This window comes from Dermacentor albipictus, chromosome 2, assembly GCF_038994185.2.
Source record: "Dermacentor albipictus isolate Rhodes 1998 colony chromosome 2, USDA_Dalb.pri_finalv2, whole genome shotgun sequence".
In the NCBI taxonomy this organism is placed as follows: Eukaryota; Metazoa; Arthropoda; class Arachnida; order Ixodida; family Ixodidae; genus Dermacentor; species Dermacentor albipictus.
Genome location: NC_091822.1, coordinates 203,039,959 through 203,061,440, shown reverse-complemented (window position 1 = coordinate 203,061,440; position 21,482 = coordinate 203,039,959). Strand labels below are relative to the sequence as shown.

The 21,482-nt window shown below is 46.8% G+C and overlaps 1 protein-coding gene across 5 annotated transcripts in view; it reads right to left on the bottom strand.

The window, feature by feature from the left end:
* Positions 1 to 21,482, bottom strand: part of LIMK1 (LIM domain kinase 1) — a 132,840-nt gene that overhangs the window by 23,998 nt on the left and 87,360 nt on the right. For 4 of the 5 annotated variants that reach the window (XM_065425941.1, XM_065425938.1, XM_065425939.1 and 1 more), the window contains one exon: positions 8,153 to 8,410. The exons of the other annotated variant lie outside the window; for it this stretch is intronic. In XM_065425941.1, coding sequence (XP_065282013.1) covers positions 8,153 to 8,410 — 258 coding nt within the window. The remainder of the gene's footprint in view (positions 1 to 8,152; positions 8,411 to 21,482) is intronic. 5 annotated transcript variants of the gene reach the window in all.

The following is a 21,482-nucleotide window of genomic DNA, read 5'->3' as shown; positions in this document are numbered from 1 at the left end:
TGGTGACGTTATTCTCTAGTTCACTGTGCACAGCCCCAGCATTGTTTTTGTGTGTTTGGGTGTATGACTTTCTCTGCGCTCACTGGCTACATTTGCGGCAGATGACCGAATGACAAAAGTTGAAAGTAGGCGTTTTGGTCTGTTCACGGTCCATATTTGCTAGCGCTAACACCATGCAAGCCAAAGACTAACTCGTTTAGAGTGGCCTTCAAATATGACCTTCCTCTGTTTTTAACTCGCACGGCTAAACATCTGTTGCACGTTCCGGTGTTGCAAAAAGCGCATCTTTCCATTATCTGCTCTCCAGAATAGTGTCACTCTTCTTAATAATGCATCTATGAACTTACATTAAAAATTGTGGGGACTTGGGCATTCCACACGCCATTGCGCGGGCGCATTCACCTGTTCTGCAATCCCTACGCCTCACCCCCTTCTGACTCTGAACTGGTTGTCAGCGGTGGCTCTCCACTTATGATTGTTCGTGGCGAGGGCAGGGGCACCGACGGCCCCAAAGACCCCACAAAACACAAACGCGACGCAAAGTGAACGTGACGCGCGTGCTAGCTGCCGTGCACCACTCCCTTCAAAAGCCACGAAAACTGCGCACCAGCTGCAAGTAGCGCCAACTAAAACTTTCAACGCTACTCTGTGCAGCCAGCCAGTTCCCGCCTGTCACGCTGCCCCCTTCTAGTCACTATAGTAAAACCCGGTTAAATCATACCCGCTTAAACAGTTGTTTCATTTTAAAAGTACTAAAGTCAAATTCCCGACTCAGCAGCTATTGAACATAATGCGTTTTGTATCTGCATAAGCCGTACAAGGTTATTGCGTACGTATCGGTTAACACATAATGTTTCCACTTTTCGTCGCGGAATTACAGCGGTATGCCGGCCCAGCAGAACAACGAGCCTCAGAGATTGGAGCGGCTGCCAAGTGCAAATGCATAGGGCGCTTCAAAGAGTGGAGCCACATCAACATCATTGCGGCGCCGTGCCAGAGTCGAAGCGTTATGCCCTGTGTTGTGTTGTCGTGCAAGCTAGGACAAAAACTGGGTGCTCAGCATGTAGAAGAAAAATTAGACATCATTCGTACTGTTAAATGTGGGTTGAGGAAGTCTGTACTGGCATGCAAGAGGGATCTGTAGTGCGTGGCATTTGGAATGCGAAAGAGAAGTTGCTCAGCAATTCTGCTGCAACCGCGAAAATACGTCGGCTACGAGGTTTGACTTTTCGCTATCGTTGCCTCTGTTATTGCTGAAGTGTCACCGAACGAAAGTAATAATGACGACATGGAAAGCAACAGCACGGGCAATTCAGGCCCGACAATGACAGATGCTGCGCGTTACGTCAGCCTCATGCGGGTGTTTGCGAGAAGAGGGGGCTGGTGGAAAAGCTGCCTTGTAGCTTGAGTAAGTTTGAGGCTGCCGTCGTCGCTGCTAGCCCGCCGCCGCAGCACCAGACGAAAATAACAGACGTTTGTTGCGCGAAGTAAACAAATACTGCATGTTTCCTGCTCTTTTATTGCACTCTCTCTTAGTTCTTTTTGAACAGGTAAGTGGGTGATCCCACGCTATTTTGGTTAAGCAGTACTACCATTTATTACGTACTTTTTCCGAGTTCCGGCCAACTATGGTTTAACGAGGTTTCACTGTACTATGCGGTGGAGAGATGCAGTATTAGGCATGGCCTTCAAGATTGTCAATGTGCGTGCTGTGCAGCATTGAAGATACGTCAGGCCACGTATTTGTTTGGACCGTTACGCACATGGCCACGTTTGGCAAGGGACACAATGAATTCAGTGGTGGTACTATGGCATACTCCCCACAGGGTGCACAAAACTTCGCACACCTTTCAGAAATCAGTTGTAATAAAGCCAAACGGCCCAAACCAAAGGAATTTTTTAATGTTCCATCTGAAGAATTGTAAAAGCGAAGCTGCACAAGTACAAGGTTCAGAGAGCTCATAGACTCAGAGAGCACATGAAAAGGAGACCAAGGCCATAAGATGCAAGGACCTGGTCAAACACTTCGGCAGCACGGCACGCTAACGCAGCATACTCTTCGCAGACGAGGCCGTGTTCAGTATCAATCAGCTTTCAACCACCACACGATAGGGTATATTGACAGGAAGCCTCAAAAGGAGCAAACATCATAGGAAGGATTGCCTTGAGTTTCTTACCCTTAATCAGTGACAGTTTATTTGTTTGTTTGGTTGGTCGGTTGTTTGTACCCTCAGGGCCAGTGGCATTACAGAGAGGAGTGGGGAATAAGTTGTGCATAAATTATGCACGACAGCATCAGCAAACAACCAAAATATACTAGTATAATTACACTAGTAATACTTGTTGGGGGCTAGTTGGTGCATGTTTCCAGAACAGGGTTGTAGCGCCGAAAAAGACAACACATAGCAAGCGAAACGAGACAGGCGCAACTTCCAACTGTTTATTCACCACGTATGCGAATGAATATAAGGACAAATCAAGATAGGTAGCAAGAACCACACATGCGCGCGAGGGTTTTTTTTTTTACAAAAACAGCGGATAGAAGATAGGTGAGGCACGCACGTATCTCATGCCCGTGTATCTAAAAAAGCAGTTTCATTCTTATAAATGGAGATAGATTGGGTGCTAACACAATCGATCTATCAATCTATCTCCATTTATAAGAATGAAACTGCTTTTTTAGATACACGGGCGTGAGATACGTGCATGCCTCACCTATCTATTACCCGCTTTTTTTTTTTTTTAAATAAACCCTCGCGCATGTTCAGTTCTTGCTACCTTTCTTGTTTTGTCCTTATATTCATTCACATACGCAGTGAACAAACAGTTGGAAGTTGCAACTGTCCCGTTTTGCTTGCTATGTGTTGTCTTTTTCGGAGCTACAACCCTCTTCTAGAAATAATTACACTAATTTGGTGTATCACAAATCAGAGTACATGATTACTATTTCTAATTATGTAAACTGCATAATTCAACGTTCATAGATTCATAAACCAAGGTGCATAAGAGATGTAAATAATCAGAGTGCACAGTTCACAGTAAGATCATTCGAACAATAGTTATGAACGCAGAGAAAACAAGAATGCCCAAAACAAAATGTCACATGTTTCTTTAAAATGGTTAGCACCACTTATGGAGGCTACAGTTAAGGGAAGGCGATCCCACTCACCAGATGCAGACAAATGAGTTTAAGAAGGAGGAGGGTCTATAAGACGAAATACTAACTTTGTGTTGGTAGTCAAGCCGCAATGATATGTAATGTGGTGCCAAAAGGCGCTCATTTCGTAGTACCAGACGATGATATATCTTATGAAAAAGAGAGAGCTACAACTGTTTATGCCGTGATGCTAAGGGTGCTAACTGTAGGTCAGACTTCATTGTAGTGATGCTGGTTGTCCTGTTGTAATTGGAGAATACGAGTCATGTGGAATTCTTCTACACCATTTCTAATGAATAAATTAAGTTATTCTGACTAGCATCCCAAACTGGGGCGGCGTATTCGAGTTTAGGCCGGATAAGTGTTTTATAGAGTATCACTTTGAGAGACTGCGGCAGACATGAAAAATTGTGTCAGAGGTAGCCTAACATTATGTTACCGTTGCTTATTACATGTGCAATGTGTGTCTTCCAGGTAAGGTCAGATGAGACAAGAACAGTAAGGTATTTATAGGATGAAACACAATCGAGTGCAATGTTATAGATGTAATAGGCTGTTAGGGTGTTATTAAGTGTGGATATTTACATTGACTTGCATTTTCTTGTGTTTAGTTCCATGCATCATGTTTTGCACCATGCACTGATAGCATCAAGATCAGATTGAACAGTGGCTGTATCATGGTTGTTAGTTACTTCTGGAAAAATTACGCAGTCATCAGCAAAGAGATGAATATGAAATGTGGTACGACGAGGCAAGTCATTAATCTAAATTAAAAATAGTAGCAGTCGAAGGACAGAGCCTCGCTGCACGCCTGTGTGGGGATGCGCGACTCTCACGCATCCCCTGATGCATTGTTTTCCCGCATAGCTCCCGTCTCCAGTAATCCGGGTTTGCCACGGCGGCGGTCAGTGTGGTTAAAGCACAGTTGGAGAGATGGAGCGAGTGTTGCGCTGCTAATGCCACCTCATGGCGGGGTTACTAGGGCGCGGAAAGAAGAAGGCGCTAGCTCTTTGGCTGCGGGTCAGCAAGCGCCGCGAATGTTCCGCGCCTGCGCCGATCCATGCTTCTGCGAGACCGTCTCGTGAGGCCTCGTGCGAACGCGCCACCGTTCGCGTGACCGTATGCGCAAACATATTTGCTCTTTATCCAGTCGTGGTTAGTCAGACTTCCTAGATTTGTCGCGCACCCATCGGCATGTTTTGCGGATAGCAACTTGGCTAGCAGGCATTAGTCTATGAAAGGTGCAATAAATGCCCTGGTGATTGTTTGCACTACTGTGTTGTCGTTCCTTTGTCCCAAGAGCACGGGTGAGAAGCCCACATCTGGCGCCCAACATGGGGCTCGAACCCACGACCCTGAGATTTAAGCATCTCATGCTCTACCGGCTGAGAGATGTGGGCTTCTCACCCGTGCTCTTGGGATAAAGGGACAACAACACAGTAGTGCAAACAATCACAAGGGCATTTATTGCACCTTTCATAGACTAATGCCTGCTAGCCGAGTTGCTATCCGCAACACATGCCGATGGGCGCGCGACAAATCTAGAAGTCCGACTCACGGCGACCGGATAACGAGCGAATATGTTCGCCCCATGCTGGATCTCAATGCCTGGTCGTTCGTGCGTACGGTCACGTGAACGGTGGCGCGTTCGAAGGCAGGCCTCACGAGACGGTCTCGCGGAAGCATGGATCGGCGCACGCGCAGAACGTCCGCGGCGCTTGCCGACCCGCAGCCAAAGAGCAAGCGCCTTCACCTTTCCGCGTCCAAGTAACCCCGCCGTGAGGCGGCATTAGCAGTGCAACACTCGCGCCATCTCTCGTACTGCGCTTCAACCACACCGTCCGCCACCGCGGCGAAGCCGGATTACAGGAGATGGGAGCTATGTGGGAAAACAACGTATCAGGGGACGTGTGAGTCGCGCATCCCCACACCTGAGGAAACCAGATTAGAGGGAGAGTCAACACTGTTAGCAGAAACGAAGTGAGAACGACTATACAGGAAGCACACAAGCCAAGTAAGCAATTGGGGATGGAGGTTAAGCTTATGCAATTTAGCAGATTATGACACACCTTATAAAACACTATAGGAAAACCTAGAAATAAACAATGTGCAAGAGAAGAACGATCATGAATGGCGTATGACTGATGTGTAAATGATATTAGCTGTGTTTCGCATGAATAAGTTTTGCGAAAGCTATGTTGCGAGTGCAGGAAGAAGGAATTAGATTTGATAGAGTTAGCAAGATTAGAAAAGACATGTTCAAGAAGTTTGCATGAGGTACTACCGAGTGATACGGAACGATAGTTAAGTGGAGAGTGCCTACTACCTATCTTAAGAGGTGGAATCACCTTTCCTATCTTCCATTCCCCAGGGATAGAACTCGTGTCAAGCATATGTTGAAAGATTTTGGTTAGTACATAGAACTATACTTGCTCGTGCTTTTGTAAAACTTTGGTCAAACCACATCGCATCCAGTAGAAAAAGAAAGTTTCAATTTATTAATTAGATGTTCTACACCGCACGCAAGTTTCGCTTAGTTGGTTGTTGCCCCGTGTCTTTTCATTTTGCTACCACAATCTTATGCATGCAAACAGAAGTGGCCAGCGACTCCGAAGAGACACGTTTGCGATTGCCTGGTGAAAAAGTCTGACGTATAGAGAGAGAATGAGCGCACAGAGAATCCACCCTGGCAACTTCATGTGCTCAGCGCTTGTATTGCACTTAAAACTACAGCGTATCCATGGGCTCCACATTTTACTACAACAGTCTCCTTTTCTTTTTTCGATAATCCACCAGGAAGGGAAATCTCGGCTTCAGTGCAGCAATTTTTTCCCTCTTATCTGTTTTTATTTCTATCTTATATATTGAAGGCAAGGAAAGCCACCTTCTTCCTTTTTCTCCCCACATGCCACCCTGCAGGTTTTGTTTTCTTTATTTTTTTTAAGCATGCCACCCATACGGACAGAGTTGTGTGTTTGTTATTGATAGGCCGGCAAAGCCTGAACCCCTCATGTGGCCTGTGTAACGCTACACATGGCTTGGGAACATTGGGCACACCTTTTTCACTGTGTTCTTTAAACCTGCGCATCCCCAGCGGCACCAATTACCCTTTGAAGGTGTGTGTTTGCTCCCGTGCGGAATTGCTTGAAATGCCTTCCTCTTACCACAATCGCCGTTATCCTTTCCTTTAATGTTTGCTTAGGCTTGTCTTTTTCTTTGGTAGGACCCAGGGAACAGGGAGGAGTGACACGTGTCAGTGTGTTATTGTTCCGCAAATGAATGCATACAGCTCACCGCTGCCATTGAAAGAGACGTACGCGTTTTTCACAGGGACTCGAAGCTGACAAGCGCGGTCTCCAGATGAGAACTTCTCGAGTGGCAATGGGGAGGGAAAGCATATGGAACCAATAAATGAGCTGCCATGGGGCGAAAGCAAAAAAAAAAGAAAAGACAAGAAAGAAAGGGAGGGTGACGTGCAAGGCGGGCAGGCAGAAGAGGCAGGTAGTCTTGTAAAAGGGAAGGCTTGAGGAAAAGCAGTAGAGGAAAGTAATATCATGGAAGTTGCAGTGCATCAAAAATTTTGGCAACTGGTGGTCACTGTTTAAAATATTTTAGAACAGTAAAACTTCCCACGGGCTCAATTTTCCACAGTCATATCCGAAATACTTGTGAAGGCCTGCCAGTACACTTATGAGGCGTATGGGTGCTTGTACTGTGACAAGAGACGGTGGGTGCACACATGTGCATTCAAAGAATACATACTGTGTCCCGGGACAGTAGCACCCTTTCTGCGCTTGACCGCGTAACACCCCTCCACTGTGGTGAACCTGACTTTTGGAAACTGGCATTTTTCAATGCTTGACCATTGCCGTACTTTCCGGGCTTCGTAGCCGTCCACAAGGATGACGATGCCAGAATCGGTGCCATTGACGACAGCAGTGAATTCTTTCAATAAAAAGAATTTACCGACGGTTATGATACTCCTTAATGCGAAATTTCAGTGTGTTTTTGTTTTGCAATATGTTGGCTGGCGCCGACAATCTGTCTCATGCGACACATTCCAAGCTGAGTGAAATGTGGTGCGACTGCCTCGCTAATCGGGAGATCGCGAGAGGCAGTGCATGGCTGATGCAAGGGCGTGATTCCTAGCAGCCGCCGCAGACAGACCTGCGCCCATGCAGGATTCGGCAAACAAACGACACGTAGAGTGCCTCAATGCATGCATCCTAGCGAATGGAGTGGAGGCAAGTGAGTGCATTAAGGCACCCTAACGATGCACGCTACTCTGGTGCCATCTTGTAGCCATCGTCGCCATAGACCGTCTTGCACAGCACTACGCCTCACGCCTTTGCCATACCCTCCTCCTCCGCTTTCCTCCTTGCACTCTGCATTGGCTCTCATCTTTCGCTGTGCTCATTCGCTCGGTTACGATGCCCAATGCCAATGCTCACCACAGGAATGGGCACCGAACAGCAGGAATCTTGGCAGTGAACGTCGAAACAGCTAGGTCTAACATTGTTGCAATGACTACGGCTGTCAGCAGATCGGTGTTCAAGAGCACCGTTTTGACATGAGATAATAAAAATGGCAGTGGTGGTGGTTTTGATTAATGCCATACCAGTTCTGCAGTCGCAACAGAAAGTCTGGAAAACCATATGGCAAAGAGTTTCCGCGTCTGAAATTTCAGACGTCCTTGGACATTGCCTCCATGGGAGACGTGGCGGTGCTGCCAAGGCATCTGAATTATCTGGCATGTATGAAAAAGTGGTTGTTGACTGTATATGTCACATAATGACACAAACTTCCAAGTGCATTTTGTTACTGCAGGTCAGTCAATGACTGCACATTGCTTTCTCAGGCACTGGTGCTTGCCAGCATGATACATAAGCTATTTCTGAAAAGGAAAAATTGTCACCCAACTGATAGTAGCATGAAGCTGCAAAGCATCATTCTGCAAGCCACTATTTCACAAGAATGGCCCAAGATGCAGCTCACCTCGCAGAGGACGATTCCAAAGGAGAAAAGGTCCACCTTCTCGTCATACAGTTTCCCGGTCATCATCTCGGGTGCCATCCAATATGGGTTACCTACTACTGTGTAACGTTTCTTGCGCTCGGGCCGCTTGCTGGCTGCCCCAGCACCACCGCCTGAGGTACGCTTGGCACCACTGCTGCTCCTGCGGCCAATCCCCACCACACTGGGGTCGCTCATGACACGGGCCAGCCCAAAGTCCGCCACTACAACTGTCCGATCCTGCAGCAAACATGCAACCTTGATGTACTTATCCCGATGTTGTGGTGGCAGCAGTGCTCCAGCATGTTGCACTAGTGGAGAATAAAAGGTGCAATTCTGTAAGCTCAAGGTTGCTAGCTTAATCCAATAAATGAGTTAGACAAGTAACCTTCAGTGAAGAGGACGACTATGCACATTACTCGTTACCAGAGTCACTGCATCTCATGCTTAAACCTATTCACAAAAGAAACTTAGTGTTCCACAACATGTAGACGACATCACATAAAAACAATGTGAGAAACAGGACAAGAAAGCAAACATAGATGCAGCACTGCCACGTCCTTTCTCTTTGGTTTAATTATGAGGCACGCCTAGTGGGGGACTACGAATTAATTTTGACCACCAGGGGATTTTGTCCACCAGAGGACCACCGTGACTCCAATGCATGGGACATGGGCGTTTTTGCATTTCGCCCCCATCATAATGCAGTAATGCAGCCGCGGCAGCTGGGATTTGATCCCACGACCTCGTGCTTAGCAGCGCAATACCATAGGTCAAGCACGTACCCAGGGGGGGGCCCGGGGGGGGCCCGGGCCCCCCCCGAAATAAAGTGGCATACCACCCCCCCCCCTCCCCACTCACGCCACCACTCCTCACACATTCCTAAAGCGCCACCAGATCAATGCTGAGACTTCGCAGCTGATCATCGGTCAGTATTATGCTGCCTTTTTCACTCCTTTTAGATGGCGGTAGTTATCGCCATCTCTTGGAATGTGAAGGACAGTTTTCTCGTAGATTCCGCACCCGCGTGATTAACGCGAGATGCGTTCAGTTGTCACCATCTATTTAACCACCATGCGCATAGCTGTTGCTTTTGTTAGTTCAACCTTCTTTGTTTAGGCTGATCCTGGGACCAGGAGAGGGATGCGGCTGTTAGTCAGTTGGCCTGTACTCTCATGGAACGAGTTGCGGCTGGAGAAAACGCCAATTTCGTTTAACTTATCCCTTTGCTTCATTATTTCTTTGAGTTACGGCTCGCCGCGACGCTGGCAGATGTCCGGAACCATACAGACGTGATATGGGTTAGATAAGGTGGGAAATAAAATAATATGAAAGAGCGTCCATCATGGAACCCTGCAATAACCCTTAAACCCATAAGCAAGATGAATGTCGCCCGTTACCTCGTCTTTTTTTCCCTAACTGTATAGCACTTTTCCTGCAAAATTGGCAACTGGAAACAAAAATCGCAAGGAGTTGAGAAATTAAGCGATCTACTAAGGGAGAGAGCCAAGGCAACAACCAAACTGCAAGCAAAAGCGAATAATAAAAAAGTTAACCGATGTTTATGAGAATATTTATGGATCAACATCTTTTTATTTAAAAAGGAAGTAGAGAAAAAACGCCGCCGGAAGTGGAGAACAATTGTTTTGAATGAAGCTTCTACAGTTATCGGTCGAACTGCCTCACGTAGCCGCTTCTCTGCTGTGCTTATGTGGGTGTTTTTCTAACCTTTCGCGGTGAGCGCAGTACATCTAGAATCGCAGAGTCCTGCGCTCTACGCGGTTGTATGGTACTGGCGGCCGCACAGCGTTACGCAATTCGCGGAACTGTCAAAATTGATCAACAAGGCGAAAATAACTGATATTCGAAACTATAACATGACAAAGACTGAAGAAGCCGTAAAAAATGAAGACAGCCTGAAATCAGTAAAAAAGAAACCTGGCATAGGACAAACCATGATGTATGCACTAAAAGATAAGAAGGATAATATCATCAGCAATCTCGAAGATACAGTAAAAGCAGCGCAAAAATTCTAAGCTGACCTGTATACAGTACCCAGAGGAGTCACGATAATTCACATAGAAACAGTAATGAAGAGGATACAGAAACTCTCCTATAACTAGCGATGAGGTCAGAAGGGCCCTGCAAGATATGAAACGATGAATAGCGGGAGGATAAGGTGGGATAACAGTCGATTTAATCAAAGAAGGAGGAGACATAATGCTTGGAAAACTGGCAGCTCTTTATACAAAGTGTCTATCGACTGCAAGGGTCCCAGAAAACTGGAAGAATGCAGACATTATACTAATTCACAAAAAAAGGAGACGTTAAAGAATTGAACAATTATGGGGCCAATAACTTGCTCCCAGTATTATATAAAATATTTACCAAAATAATCTCCAATAGAATAAGGTTGACACTGGATTTTGTCAACCAAGGGAACAGGCTGGCTTCAGGAAGAGATACTTTACAATGGATCACATCTATGTCATCAATCAGGTTATCGCGATATCTGGAGAGTGCAATAAGCCTCTCTATGTGGCTTATATAGATTACGAAAAGGCATTTGATTCAGCAGAGATACCAGCAATCGTAGAGGCACAACGTAATCAAGGAGTACAGAACGCTTACGTAAAAAGCTTGGAAAAAATTGCTACATGCGTGAGGTATTCGTTTGTTTGAACGAGGTGCGTGGGCGCCATCATTCCAGAAAAGAGGAGGAAGAACGAACTGGGCTCGGGCTGTGAATCTAACCGGTCAGCGCATCAACCGTTGTAAATATAATCTGTAAATAGTTTCTCGTCTTACTGACTCGTCTTTCGCGTTAGAATATCGATCTACAGCTACCTTAATTCTACACAAGAAAAGCAGGGAGATACCTATAGAGAAAGGGGTCAGACAGGGAGACACAATTTCTCCAAAGCTATTTTCTACGTGCTTAGAAGAATTCAAGCTATTAAACTGGGAAGGCTTAGGAGTAAAGATCGACGGCAAATATCTCAGCAACCTTTGGTTTGCCGATGACATTGTTCTATTCAACAACAATGCAGATGAGTTACAACAAATGATTGGAGACCTTAACAAAGAGTGTGTAAGAGTGGGGTTGAATATTATTATGCAGAAGATGAAGATAATGATAATTAGCCGGGCAAAGGAACAAGAGATCAGGATGGCCAGTAGGCCACTAGAGACTTTTAAGGAGTACGTTTACCAAGGTCAATTAATCAGAGGGAACCCTGATCATGAGAAGGAAATTCACAGAAGAATAAAAGTTGGTTGGATCGCATACAGCAGACATTGCCAGCTCCTGACCGGAAGCTTACCATTATTATTGAAAAGTAAGGTGTGCAATCAGTGCATTTTGCCAGTGCAATATGTCCAGTGCCAATGCATTTGCCAGTGCATTTCCCAGTGCATTTTGCCAGTGCATATGGGGCAGAGACTTGAGAACAAGTTAAGGACCACGCAAAGAGCGATCGAACGAAGATTGCTAGGCATAACATTAAGAGAGAAAGAGAGTGGTTTGGATCAGAGAGCGAACGGGTATAGACGATATTCTAGTTGACATCAAGAGGAAAAAATGTAGCTGGGCAGGACATGTATAGCGCCGGTTAGATAACCGTTGGACCATAAGGGTTACAGAATGGGTACCAAGAGAAGAGAAACGCAATCGAGGACGACAGAACACTAGGTGGAGCGATGAAATTCGGAAATTCGCGGGCGCTAGATGGAATCGGTTGGCGCAGGACAGGGGTAATTGGAGATCGCAGGGAGAGGCTTTCGTCCTGCAGTGGACATAAAACAGGCTGGTGGTGATGATGATGATGATGGAGGTGGTGGGCCCCCCCCCGAAAAAAAATCCTGGGTACGTGCCTGCCATAGGTGCTAAGCCACCACGGCAGGTTGTGCAAAACGGTTATTTCAAGCCAAATGGATCAGCCATGAGGTCAACCACCTCTGGTTTATATTTTGAAAAGTACTGGTTAAGGACTTAATGAAATGCGTTCGCAAAATATATCTGGCAGGAAAAGAAACGTTTGTCTACCTCGGCACTACTAAAATTTCACACTACAAGACAAGGCATGGTCTACAATAATATTTTTTCTAATTACTGCTAATTACATGAGTAAATAAACATTTTGGAGGTAATTCAGGGAAATTGCACTTTGATGCACGCCACCCATTGTAGGCTATCATTTTGTTTTTGTGTATATATATTGAATCATGTAGCAGAACATTGGGCAAGTCTGATATTTATAGAACTTTTGCTTTGTTCAATGTCATTTTATTATCTGATATTGGCAGTATTAAACATATATACCTAGATAAGGGTGCTTTGTCATGCAACATTGTAGCAGAAAAAAACAGCCCTGAATTTGAGAAAATGGAACTTTTGCTGTGTTTTCGGCTCTATATGGCACAATGTTTTGGGCCATTTAAAAATATCAGTGATAAATCATTACACAGCAGGGCTCATGATAACTTGTTCAAAGGAGTTCAGTTACAGTATTTTTTAAGCAATGAAAAGATTTTCAAAGTTGGGTCACTGCTCAGCCCACTAGTCATTCCACTGCAGTACATCTTCACTGCAATGCTTTAGTCTGGTTCAGGAAGTGGCAGCATTTCTTTCTAGACAAGATCGCTTAGGAGCGCTGGGCACGCAGCTTTCACTGCACTGCAACGTAGTTTTTTCTGTTGCGTTTTCCAACTAGCTCTGCCCACTTGGAGTAGAAATTTATGTTGCATATGGGCATTTCTTCAAGGGAATGGGCTTTTTTCAGCGATGCAAGAAACCTACTTCATCGTGCCAGATTTGGTTTATGCCTCATAGCTGCTGTTAGATACAGACCCTTTTCCTGGCATCCTTCAAGTTCACCAAACCACATCGAATCGCCGCTGCACCCAATTAAGGTGCGCAGATGCGCATCTAACACGTTCCCGGACCTGTCAGACAAGTGGGCAACCCCAACTCGAGGGGTCGCACGTCCAGACAAGTTGGCAACCCCCACCTTGTGCGCCGCACATGGAGCTATTGCCCCACTGCTTGACTCTTCCCGAAAGTGAAACAGGAGCCTGGCACAGTTCCAGGTACTTGATCCTGATCCAGAGCAAAGCTGCTTTATAGCTCTGAAAGCTCGTTCGAAAACGACCCATCTCCTCCCGCTGAGCCCTTTCAGACGGGGATGCAACACCAAGGCAACACCGGCTGTAAGTCACCGTGAAGTCCTCAGAGCCACACCATCTGCCGATTGTGATGGCAGTTGCAGACCAGGAGGCGATACCGGTGGTAAGTCATCTCTCGAACAGTGGAGCCCTTGGAGCGACCTCTGGACCCAAATGTGACTGCACTTGCACGGGCGCCTACCATTGGCCGAAAATGACAACACTTTTAAGCGGGCTCGACGATTGGCCGAAAATTATGTGACCCCGAGACACTGAAAGGGTTAAAAGCCAGAGACAGGGAGCAGAGAGAAGCATTCCTTCATTCATTCATCTCTTTCAAGCTTCTTGACATGGGCCGCAGCGTCCAACTTGCTGCCAGCCATCAATGACTTTATTACTGTTAATTTCTTTGTATTCTTACTGTAAATAATGTAAATAAACCTCCACTTTTCATCTCAAAATCCTCCTCAATGTTGGCCAACTCCCGCACTCAACAGCAAGTTCCAATAACTGGTGGACAGCGGTGGGATTGTCCTCCAGATCCAATACTGCCCAATAGTGGCCAACGAAGACATGTTAATAACACGGAGTTTTAATGGTGTTTAAAAGTTTTAACCTGGATGCTTACGAAAAGGGTTCTACTTAAATTGAGGACGACGCAATGAGCTATGGAAAGAAGAATGATGAGTGTAACATCAAGGGATAAGAAAAGAGCAGATTGGGTAAGGGAACAAACACGAGTTAATGACATCTTAGTTGAAATCAAGAAAAATAAATGGGCATGGGCAGGACATGTAATGAGGACGGAAGAGAACCGATGGTGATTAAGGGTTACAGACTGGATTCCAAAGGAAGGGAAGCATAGCAGGGGGCGGCAGAAAGTTAGATGGGCGGATGAGATTAAGAAGTTTGCAGGGACAGCATGGCCACAATTAGTACATGACCGGGGTAGTTGGAGAAGTATGGGAGAGGCCTTTGCCCTGCAGTACGCATAACCAGGCTGGTGATGAAGATGATGATGATGATGAAGAATGCATTAGTGCAGCAGTCATGGCAGCTCTGCGCTTTAGATCTGCGATATATTCAGCCCCATCCTTCATTCACAGTGTCTGTAGGTATAGTTGCCCCGTGTGTGTGACAGCACAAGCCAGTAGATTTGTTAAACTCATTAAGGGGGGACATGGGTTGTGGAGATTATTTCCTGCATCTTATGGATCTTATGGCCAAATCTGATGAAAATAAACAAGCTTAGTTAGTTTTTTGTGCTGATTTCAAATATGCAATAATTTTTCTTGTAGGTCCATTAGTTCAGGAGATTCACAGTGCTGCCACTCTATTGTTTGCGGAGACAATGGAAAAAAAACTGCTCAGCAGAAAGTGAATATTATTGCATAGCTAGATACTATAATGTACAATAACTGCAATGCTGCAAAAAGTTTTCAAATTAGATTCTAATTCGCCATTCTGCAGGTGATCAAAATTCTTTCCTTGACCTAAAGCTACCACATCAAAAGAAAATTAATAAAGTGCAAATGTACACGTGCACAAATTTGAAATTCTGCTCTCAGCACTTTGTAATATGCAGATTAGGCTTTCTGCTACAGAAAGAATTACTGCTCTAGCTGTTCTAGATAATGAGATATCACTCCGACAGTCTAGTGAAGTGACCCAAAAACATGTTTTGAGAAAAGTGAGAAAACGTGGAAAACCCTATTTTATTTACAAATTTACGGCTGGAACAGCTCAGTAGGCACCAGGCATGTAGTCCTGCTGACTCCCAGCCCCTGTGTGCCGCTTTTTGAGGGACTGGCGCAAATCTTCTGACGCTTTGCGCTTCTTGGCTGATGCTGCCATTCGACGCCTATCTTTCTCGGCCATGCGGGTGCAACTTTGCTCGCTTGGATTCAGGCATAATTCTCTCATTATGTCCTTTGAGGCCCTTGCATTGCCTGCATTGAACTTTAGTACTGCCTCTGCCACAGCAGCCTCCACCATGAATAAAGAAGCGTGCCTGTCTTTTGGCGCCAGTGCCCAGATCATCGAATGCAGGCTTTCATTGTTATTTTGCGTTTTACCACGCTGGCAACGTTGCAGCAGTTTCTTGTCTGAAAGACGTTCATAAATGGGACGTAAAGCCTGACAAACATGAGGAGGAAGCTTTCGAGGATGTTTTGGAACCGGCTCACCCTTGGCCGCTGCAGCATTTTGCTTGCACCAGGAGTTTGGGCCTGATGGACAAAGAGTGTGATTAGCCACATCATCGTTTGATGTCACGTGATGATATGTGGCCATCACTGCATTTTGAGTGGCATCTACGTCTCCTTTGTGGGTCTTCAGAGCCCAACCATAGTAAGAGGTTAACTTGGAGATTAAGTCTGCTGTCAAGCGGCCCTTTCCACCAAGACTCTCATGTCCAGGGCCTCTATGTTTTGCCACCAAGTTGCGCAAAGCCGTCCCCATGCGCTTTTGCACATGATTCACACAGTCCTCTTTTTCAATCGGGATATACCCATACACTTCATCATCTTGTAAAGCGAGATAACTGCGGCTGTCCCCGTCACAAAGCACCGTTGTATACCGCAGATTGTGCCGCTCCAATGAACGCCTGAAAAGAATGAGGGCAGCTTCCACCTCCATCTCCCCAGCTTTCATATTAGTGTTCTTTTGACACTTGTGGCCATTCTTCCAGGCTCCATAGGAAGGGTCACTCTCCTTAGGCCCCGACTCGCACCCAGCACAGAAATTGCTCAATACCACAAAGTCGAGCACAAGTCCGCTGAACAACTCGATCACAGTGCCGATGCCGATATGGGACGTATGACCGCGGGTCATCCATGACCCGTCGTACGATACCGCGATGTTCCCAGTATGACCTACGTTCAGTTCGGCGTAAAGTTCGCGAACCGACCGCGCGCAGTCGCTCGTCAGATTACGCGCGGCGCGATCGGCCGCTGGCGTCAACTTCGTCTTCACGTAGCTCTGCCACGTTTTCCTGTGAAGCGCCCGACGGCTGATCCCCATCAACGAGAAAATGTCATTGAACGCAGTCTGCCGGTTCCCCGTTGCCTGCATGGCACGCGTAGCCAAAACGTTCACAGCAAAAGGTTTCATCCGTTCAGCACTGTGAACGCGCGGCGAGCTCCACACCGACACAATCTCTCCACAGTTCGCGCACATAAAACGCAGCTTCACAGCGAGTCCGTATTCCCGCTCGTCCCGGACGATTTCTAAAGCACCATTGCAGATGTTGCAGTTCGCAAACGCTAATAAAGTGTTCACGGCACTCAAATCCACAATTGTGAACGTAGTCCCATCAGGCGGGCGAAGTGCATCGTCGGTACTGTCACCCACGAACTCGCGTTTCCTTTCCGTCGCTGGAGCGGAAGACAACTCCGATAGCTTCGCTTTGGCTTTCGCTTCCTCCTCCTCCAGCTCGGAGGGTTGCCGGTAGATCGTATCTTGCCGTACGCGAGAGCTGATCGAAGGGTCCGCGGCAGACGGACTTGTCGCAGTATCCGCAGCAGCGGATGCGGTCGTTAGGCCTGTCGTTGCTGCATCGACGATTTCGGCATCGGATGCTGAGGTAGTGGCGTCCTGGGCGTTTTGCGGTGTTGAGCAGCGTTTTTTGAAGTTTTCGGTGAGCGTCCGTCGCACTTTTTTCGCACCAAACTTGTGCCGCGTTCGAAATTTGCGCTCTGTTTCAGACATCACGTCGACACTGGGGCAAGATGGCGCACCTCAATGCGCGGCCAGCGCGGCTCCAAGCGCGGAGCAGACGATGGCCATGCAGCTCCGCCAATCGGGAGGCAAGCTCAAGTCACGTGCACCGAGTGACGAATAGGATGACGTTCTAGTACCTTTTTTTGCCGGGCAGTGACTACAGTGACGGGGCCCGGCACTTTAACATCTGTACTACAGTGACGGGGCCCGGCGCTTTAACCTCAGCCCTGCAGTGACGGGGCCCGTCTCCTTAACCACAGACGGGACGGGCACTTTACGTCAACACTGTAGCGACGTCAATGGCCGCACTTCTTTAAAACATTCTATGCAAACAACTTCAAGCACTTCACGGCAGGCAGTGAACTTTATTAAGGTCCTGAGGAGCGACTCCGAACTCCCCTTATGAGGGAGGGGGCCGCCGCGAGCCGTTCCGACGTTGGGACGGGCAGGCCGTGCCTGACCGCCTCCTCTCACTCTTCTTTCGTGGTGAGATGACCGTGGTCCCGTATTAACGAGGGACACCGCCAGAGCATGTGTTCTAAAGTGCAGAATGGATCTCCGCAATCCGGACACCTGCCCCGCACGGACGCGGCGTTAGGTTGCCCCTGTGATCCACCACGGCCGCCGCGAACCGGTCGGACGAACCGTATTGGGCGACGTCGACGAACGTGGATCGTCGGCGACAGATCCGAGAAGTGCGGCCGCTCGGGCCCGGCGTGTGCCTACATAGCGTTGCGGGTGCACGTTGCGCGGGAACGGCGACACCGTGACGGCCTCCCGCGACCACGCGTCGAGCACGCACCGCCTTTCCCTGACGGGTTAAAGTCCAGCGCCTCCAGGATCCGCCTCCCCGCAGGCGAGGAAGCGAGCCTGACAACCTGGGCTAACTTCTGTGACCCAACCTCATCGAAGGTGTTGTGGACCCCCAGCTGCATGAGCTACTCGGTGCTGGCGCCTATGGGGATGCCAAGCACTTCACGGACCGCGGTATTTTATTCCAGTACTGTCCACAACACCACGTGAATTTCACGATGTCAGCAACTTCCGTGCAGTAATGGAATACATTGATTGCACACATACGGATCGAACGACCGCAATGGGTATTTGTCCACGAATGTACAATCTTTTGCGTATGCACTGTAACACCTATGATCAGTGGCGTAGCAACAGGGGGGGCCGGGGGGCCGTGGGCCCCGGGTGCAAGGGGCCAGTGGGCGGGTGTCATATACGTCTGAAGACACCCGGAACTTGTTTATATCCTCGCCTTCCTCGACTACAGCCAGGTGGGGGGGGGGGGGGGGGTGACAGAATACCTATGGGCCCCGGATGCCAGACGACCTAGCTACGCCACTGCCTATGATGATTATAATAAAGAAAGAAAGTTCACTCTAATGGAAGGGGAACGGTAAAAACACATTAAAAAAGGCACGGCACATGTTCCTGCTTGTGTAGCACCAGACAATGAATATTCTACTGAATTAAGAAAAAGAAGCAGCGGGTAATTGCTCGCTTAGAAGACCGATAAACATGCAGTTCGATGAAATTTGAGAAATAATGATATTGAAGCTTCCAAGGCTTTAGAAGAAAAGGAAAAGAAAATTAAGACTGAATCATCGCGACGGAACATCATAAGTCGCTGTAGACATCGAAGACCCTAGCTATAACGAAATTATTTTTGAACAGCTCCCATAGTGTCCATGCAACAATGGTTGCTTGCGTACTGTCAAATGCTCATATGGTGCGGCATAAAGCTCACGGCACGGTGCGAAAACGTGCTCGGAGCAAAAGCGAAACATTGCGCGATGACATGCATGCAGACGCGAAGTCGGTCACCGCGAACCCGTGCGATCGCTGCATTGCAGCTTCATTCTGTTATGCTACATTTAGTTACACAGACAGCCATCCCACTATAAGAACATATTTCAAATAGTTTTCTCAGCGATTGCTTGCGTTTCGCGCAAACCGGTTCGGTGGAATCGATTGCGGCGACCGCTCGCAGTGTCCCAGCTTACTGTACGTAGTAGGCAAAGAGATAGCGTTTGTAAACCATTCTGTGCTTTCTGTTTGTCCAACATGATTATTTTAAAGGTAAAATACTGCCATGTCGAGAGTACTTGCAAAATTGTTCAGGAGGGCTGCCGCGTAGTATGTTTATTTAACCTTTATTTAACGCCGATGCATGTGAGGCGCTTCTGACAGATGGCGACTCCGTAAGTCGTCCTCGCCCCCAATACCGACATCGTTATAGCAGAGTCCTTCCAAAAAACATGGAAGGACTCTGGTTATAGTGACGGCCCCGTCGGTGTAGTGTTGTTGTTAAAGCGACGGGCCCCGTCACCGTAGTGTGGTTGTTAAAGTACCGGGCCCCGTCACTGTAGTGCAGATGTTAAAGTACCGGGCCCCGTCACTGTAGTGCAGATGTTAAAGTGCCGGGCCCCGTCACTGTAGTCACTACCTTTTTGCCGCGTATTTTCTAAGTGGCCAATGGCCGAACGGGGCCCGTTCTGGCGGGAATTTGAAAGGGAAAAGTCGCCTCTTTCAGATGAGACCAAGATGTCCGCGCTAGCACTACTGGAAGAGCAGGCGCGCGTTTCGGAAAATATGCCGTTTCAGCGCAAGTTCCGCCTGAAATTCAGCTAGTATATGTCGTATAAGGCGTCACTGCGGCTAAAATACTGATGTTATCGGGATGAAATTAACAATGTAGATGCAATAATAGCTGTACACTCCAAAAATGCAATAAAAAAATATCGAGAAAAAAATACTGCTCTGCGACAAGCGTACAAGATGCTTTATGTGCGGCAAGCCCTGCATATAAACAACCATACTGCAGTAGAAGCTTGCACTGTCTTTCAAAAGCATGCAAAGGCTAAGCATGTCTGTGTTGAGCCACAAGCCAGTGCTGCCCATAATTTATAAATGAATTCCTTTATTATGGAGACTGAAAACAATATTCCTGTGCACGTAAGCTGACATACAGTGCTGCAAAGAGCCTAATAACATTGTAGGGAACCAATTTACACAAATTTGCAACTTGGTACTTTAATCTTTCATTTTCTATGAACTTACTCACTAATGTGGAAAATTCCCTTACTCACTAACGTGAAAAATTCCCCGGCTACCTATTCCAGGTTTTCCAGGTCGCTAGACACCCTGGCTCATTATGCAAGTAAATATGGTAACCTTTCAACAGTAAAGCAAATTGGGAGGGTGGAAGTCAATCATGGTTGTAAGAAAGCACTACACAAATGAAGGCAGGATGCAAAAAAAGAGAGGACATATGTACAGCCGTACCTTGCCCAGTTTTCAGTTCTAATGGGCATTGTGACTTTGTTCGCATGAGGTCATAATGCAACATTTAATCTAATTCTCCAGCTCCAAGTGTGGGTGTACAGTGACATTGCTGGCACAGTGCAGGTTGTCAGTGCTAATGCACTGCCTGGGCCGTGTCACATGGCCTCGACATTATCACACTGGGCGAAGCACACAGCCTTCGCACTTTTTGGTACGGTGGAAAGAAAGTTAAAAGCTAGCTTTCTATTTGCACTACGAAGTGCCCCTTTCCAAGTGCCAGTGAAATGTCTGCTTTCTGGTATGACCCTAGACTATATCTTGTGCAACAATGACAATGTATTTTCTGGTGTAAAGGTGCAAGTCTCACCGACTACTCCCATATCTTTTCTTTCTTTTTTTTGCATGCCACAGAAAATAACATTGCTAAAAACAATTGTACAGCAAGAGGCAGAATTAATTACACAAACAGGGATTAAGAAGATGGAATTTGATAAAGTATTGAAGAGTGACACTCAGACTGACTGTGCAAATGGCATAAATGCTTTGATGCACACATTATCTGATTGTACCATATATAGGAGCAGCAACTACAAGGAACGATGGATTTACAGCTATAAAGAAAAAGGATTGGTGGTAACAAAAACAGAAAATAACAGTTATCTGCAACATTTTCAAATTTCATGCAAGAACAAATTCTTTCAAAACATACTGCCAATTTCATGTGAGATCATAGCAGGAGAGACACACACATAACTATTTCAGTACAGAAAACTGTGACAGGAAAGCAAAGAATTCTTACTTCAACGTTGTGAGCAAAGTGAACAGTAAAATCACTGGCACACCTCCATTGTTGATGTCATAGAACTACCAACACCCTCCTTTGCTTTGTTGCGAATGGATCCCATTTCCTTTCATGAAGACACAAACGTTTTGAGACATATTCACTGTGGAGAACTGGCCTACAGAAATAAGGGTGCCACAGCTTGCAGCTTCATCTTGCAAAGCACTGTTTGTTACAGGAGAGCTAAGCCTGCTAACTATGAACAGCAACATTTTATTTATTCATTTATTCATATACCCTAAAGGCCCATTCGGGCATTACATAGGGGGGGGAGCCAGTTACAATTACAAAACG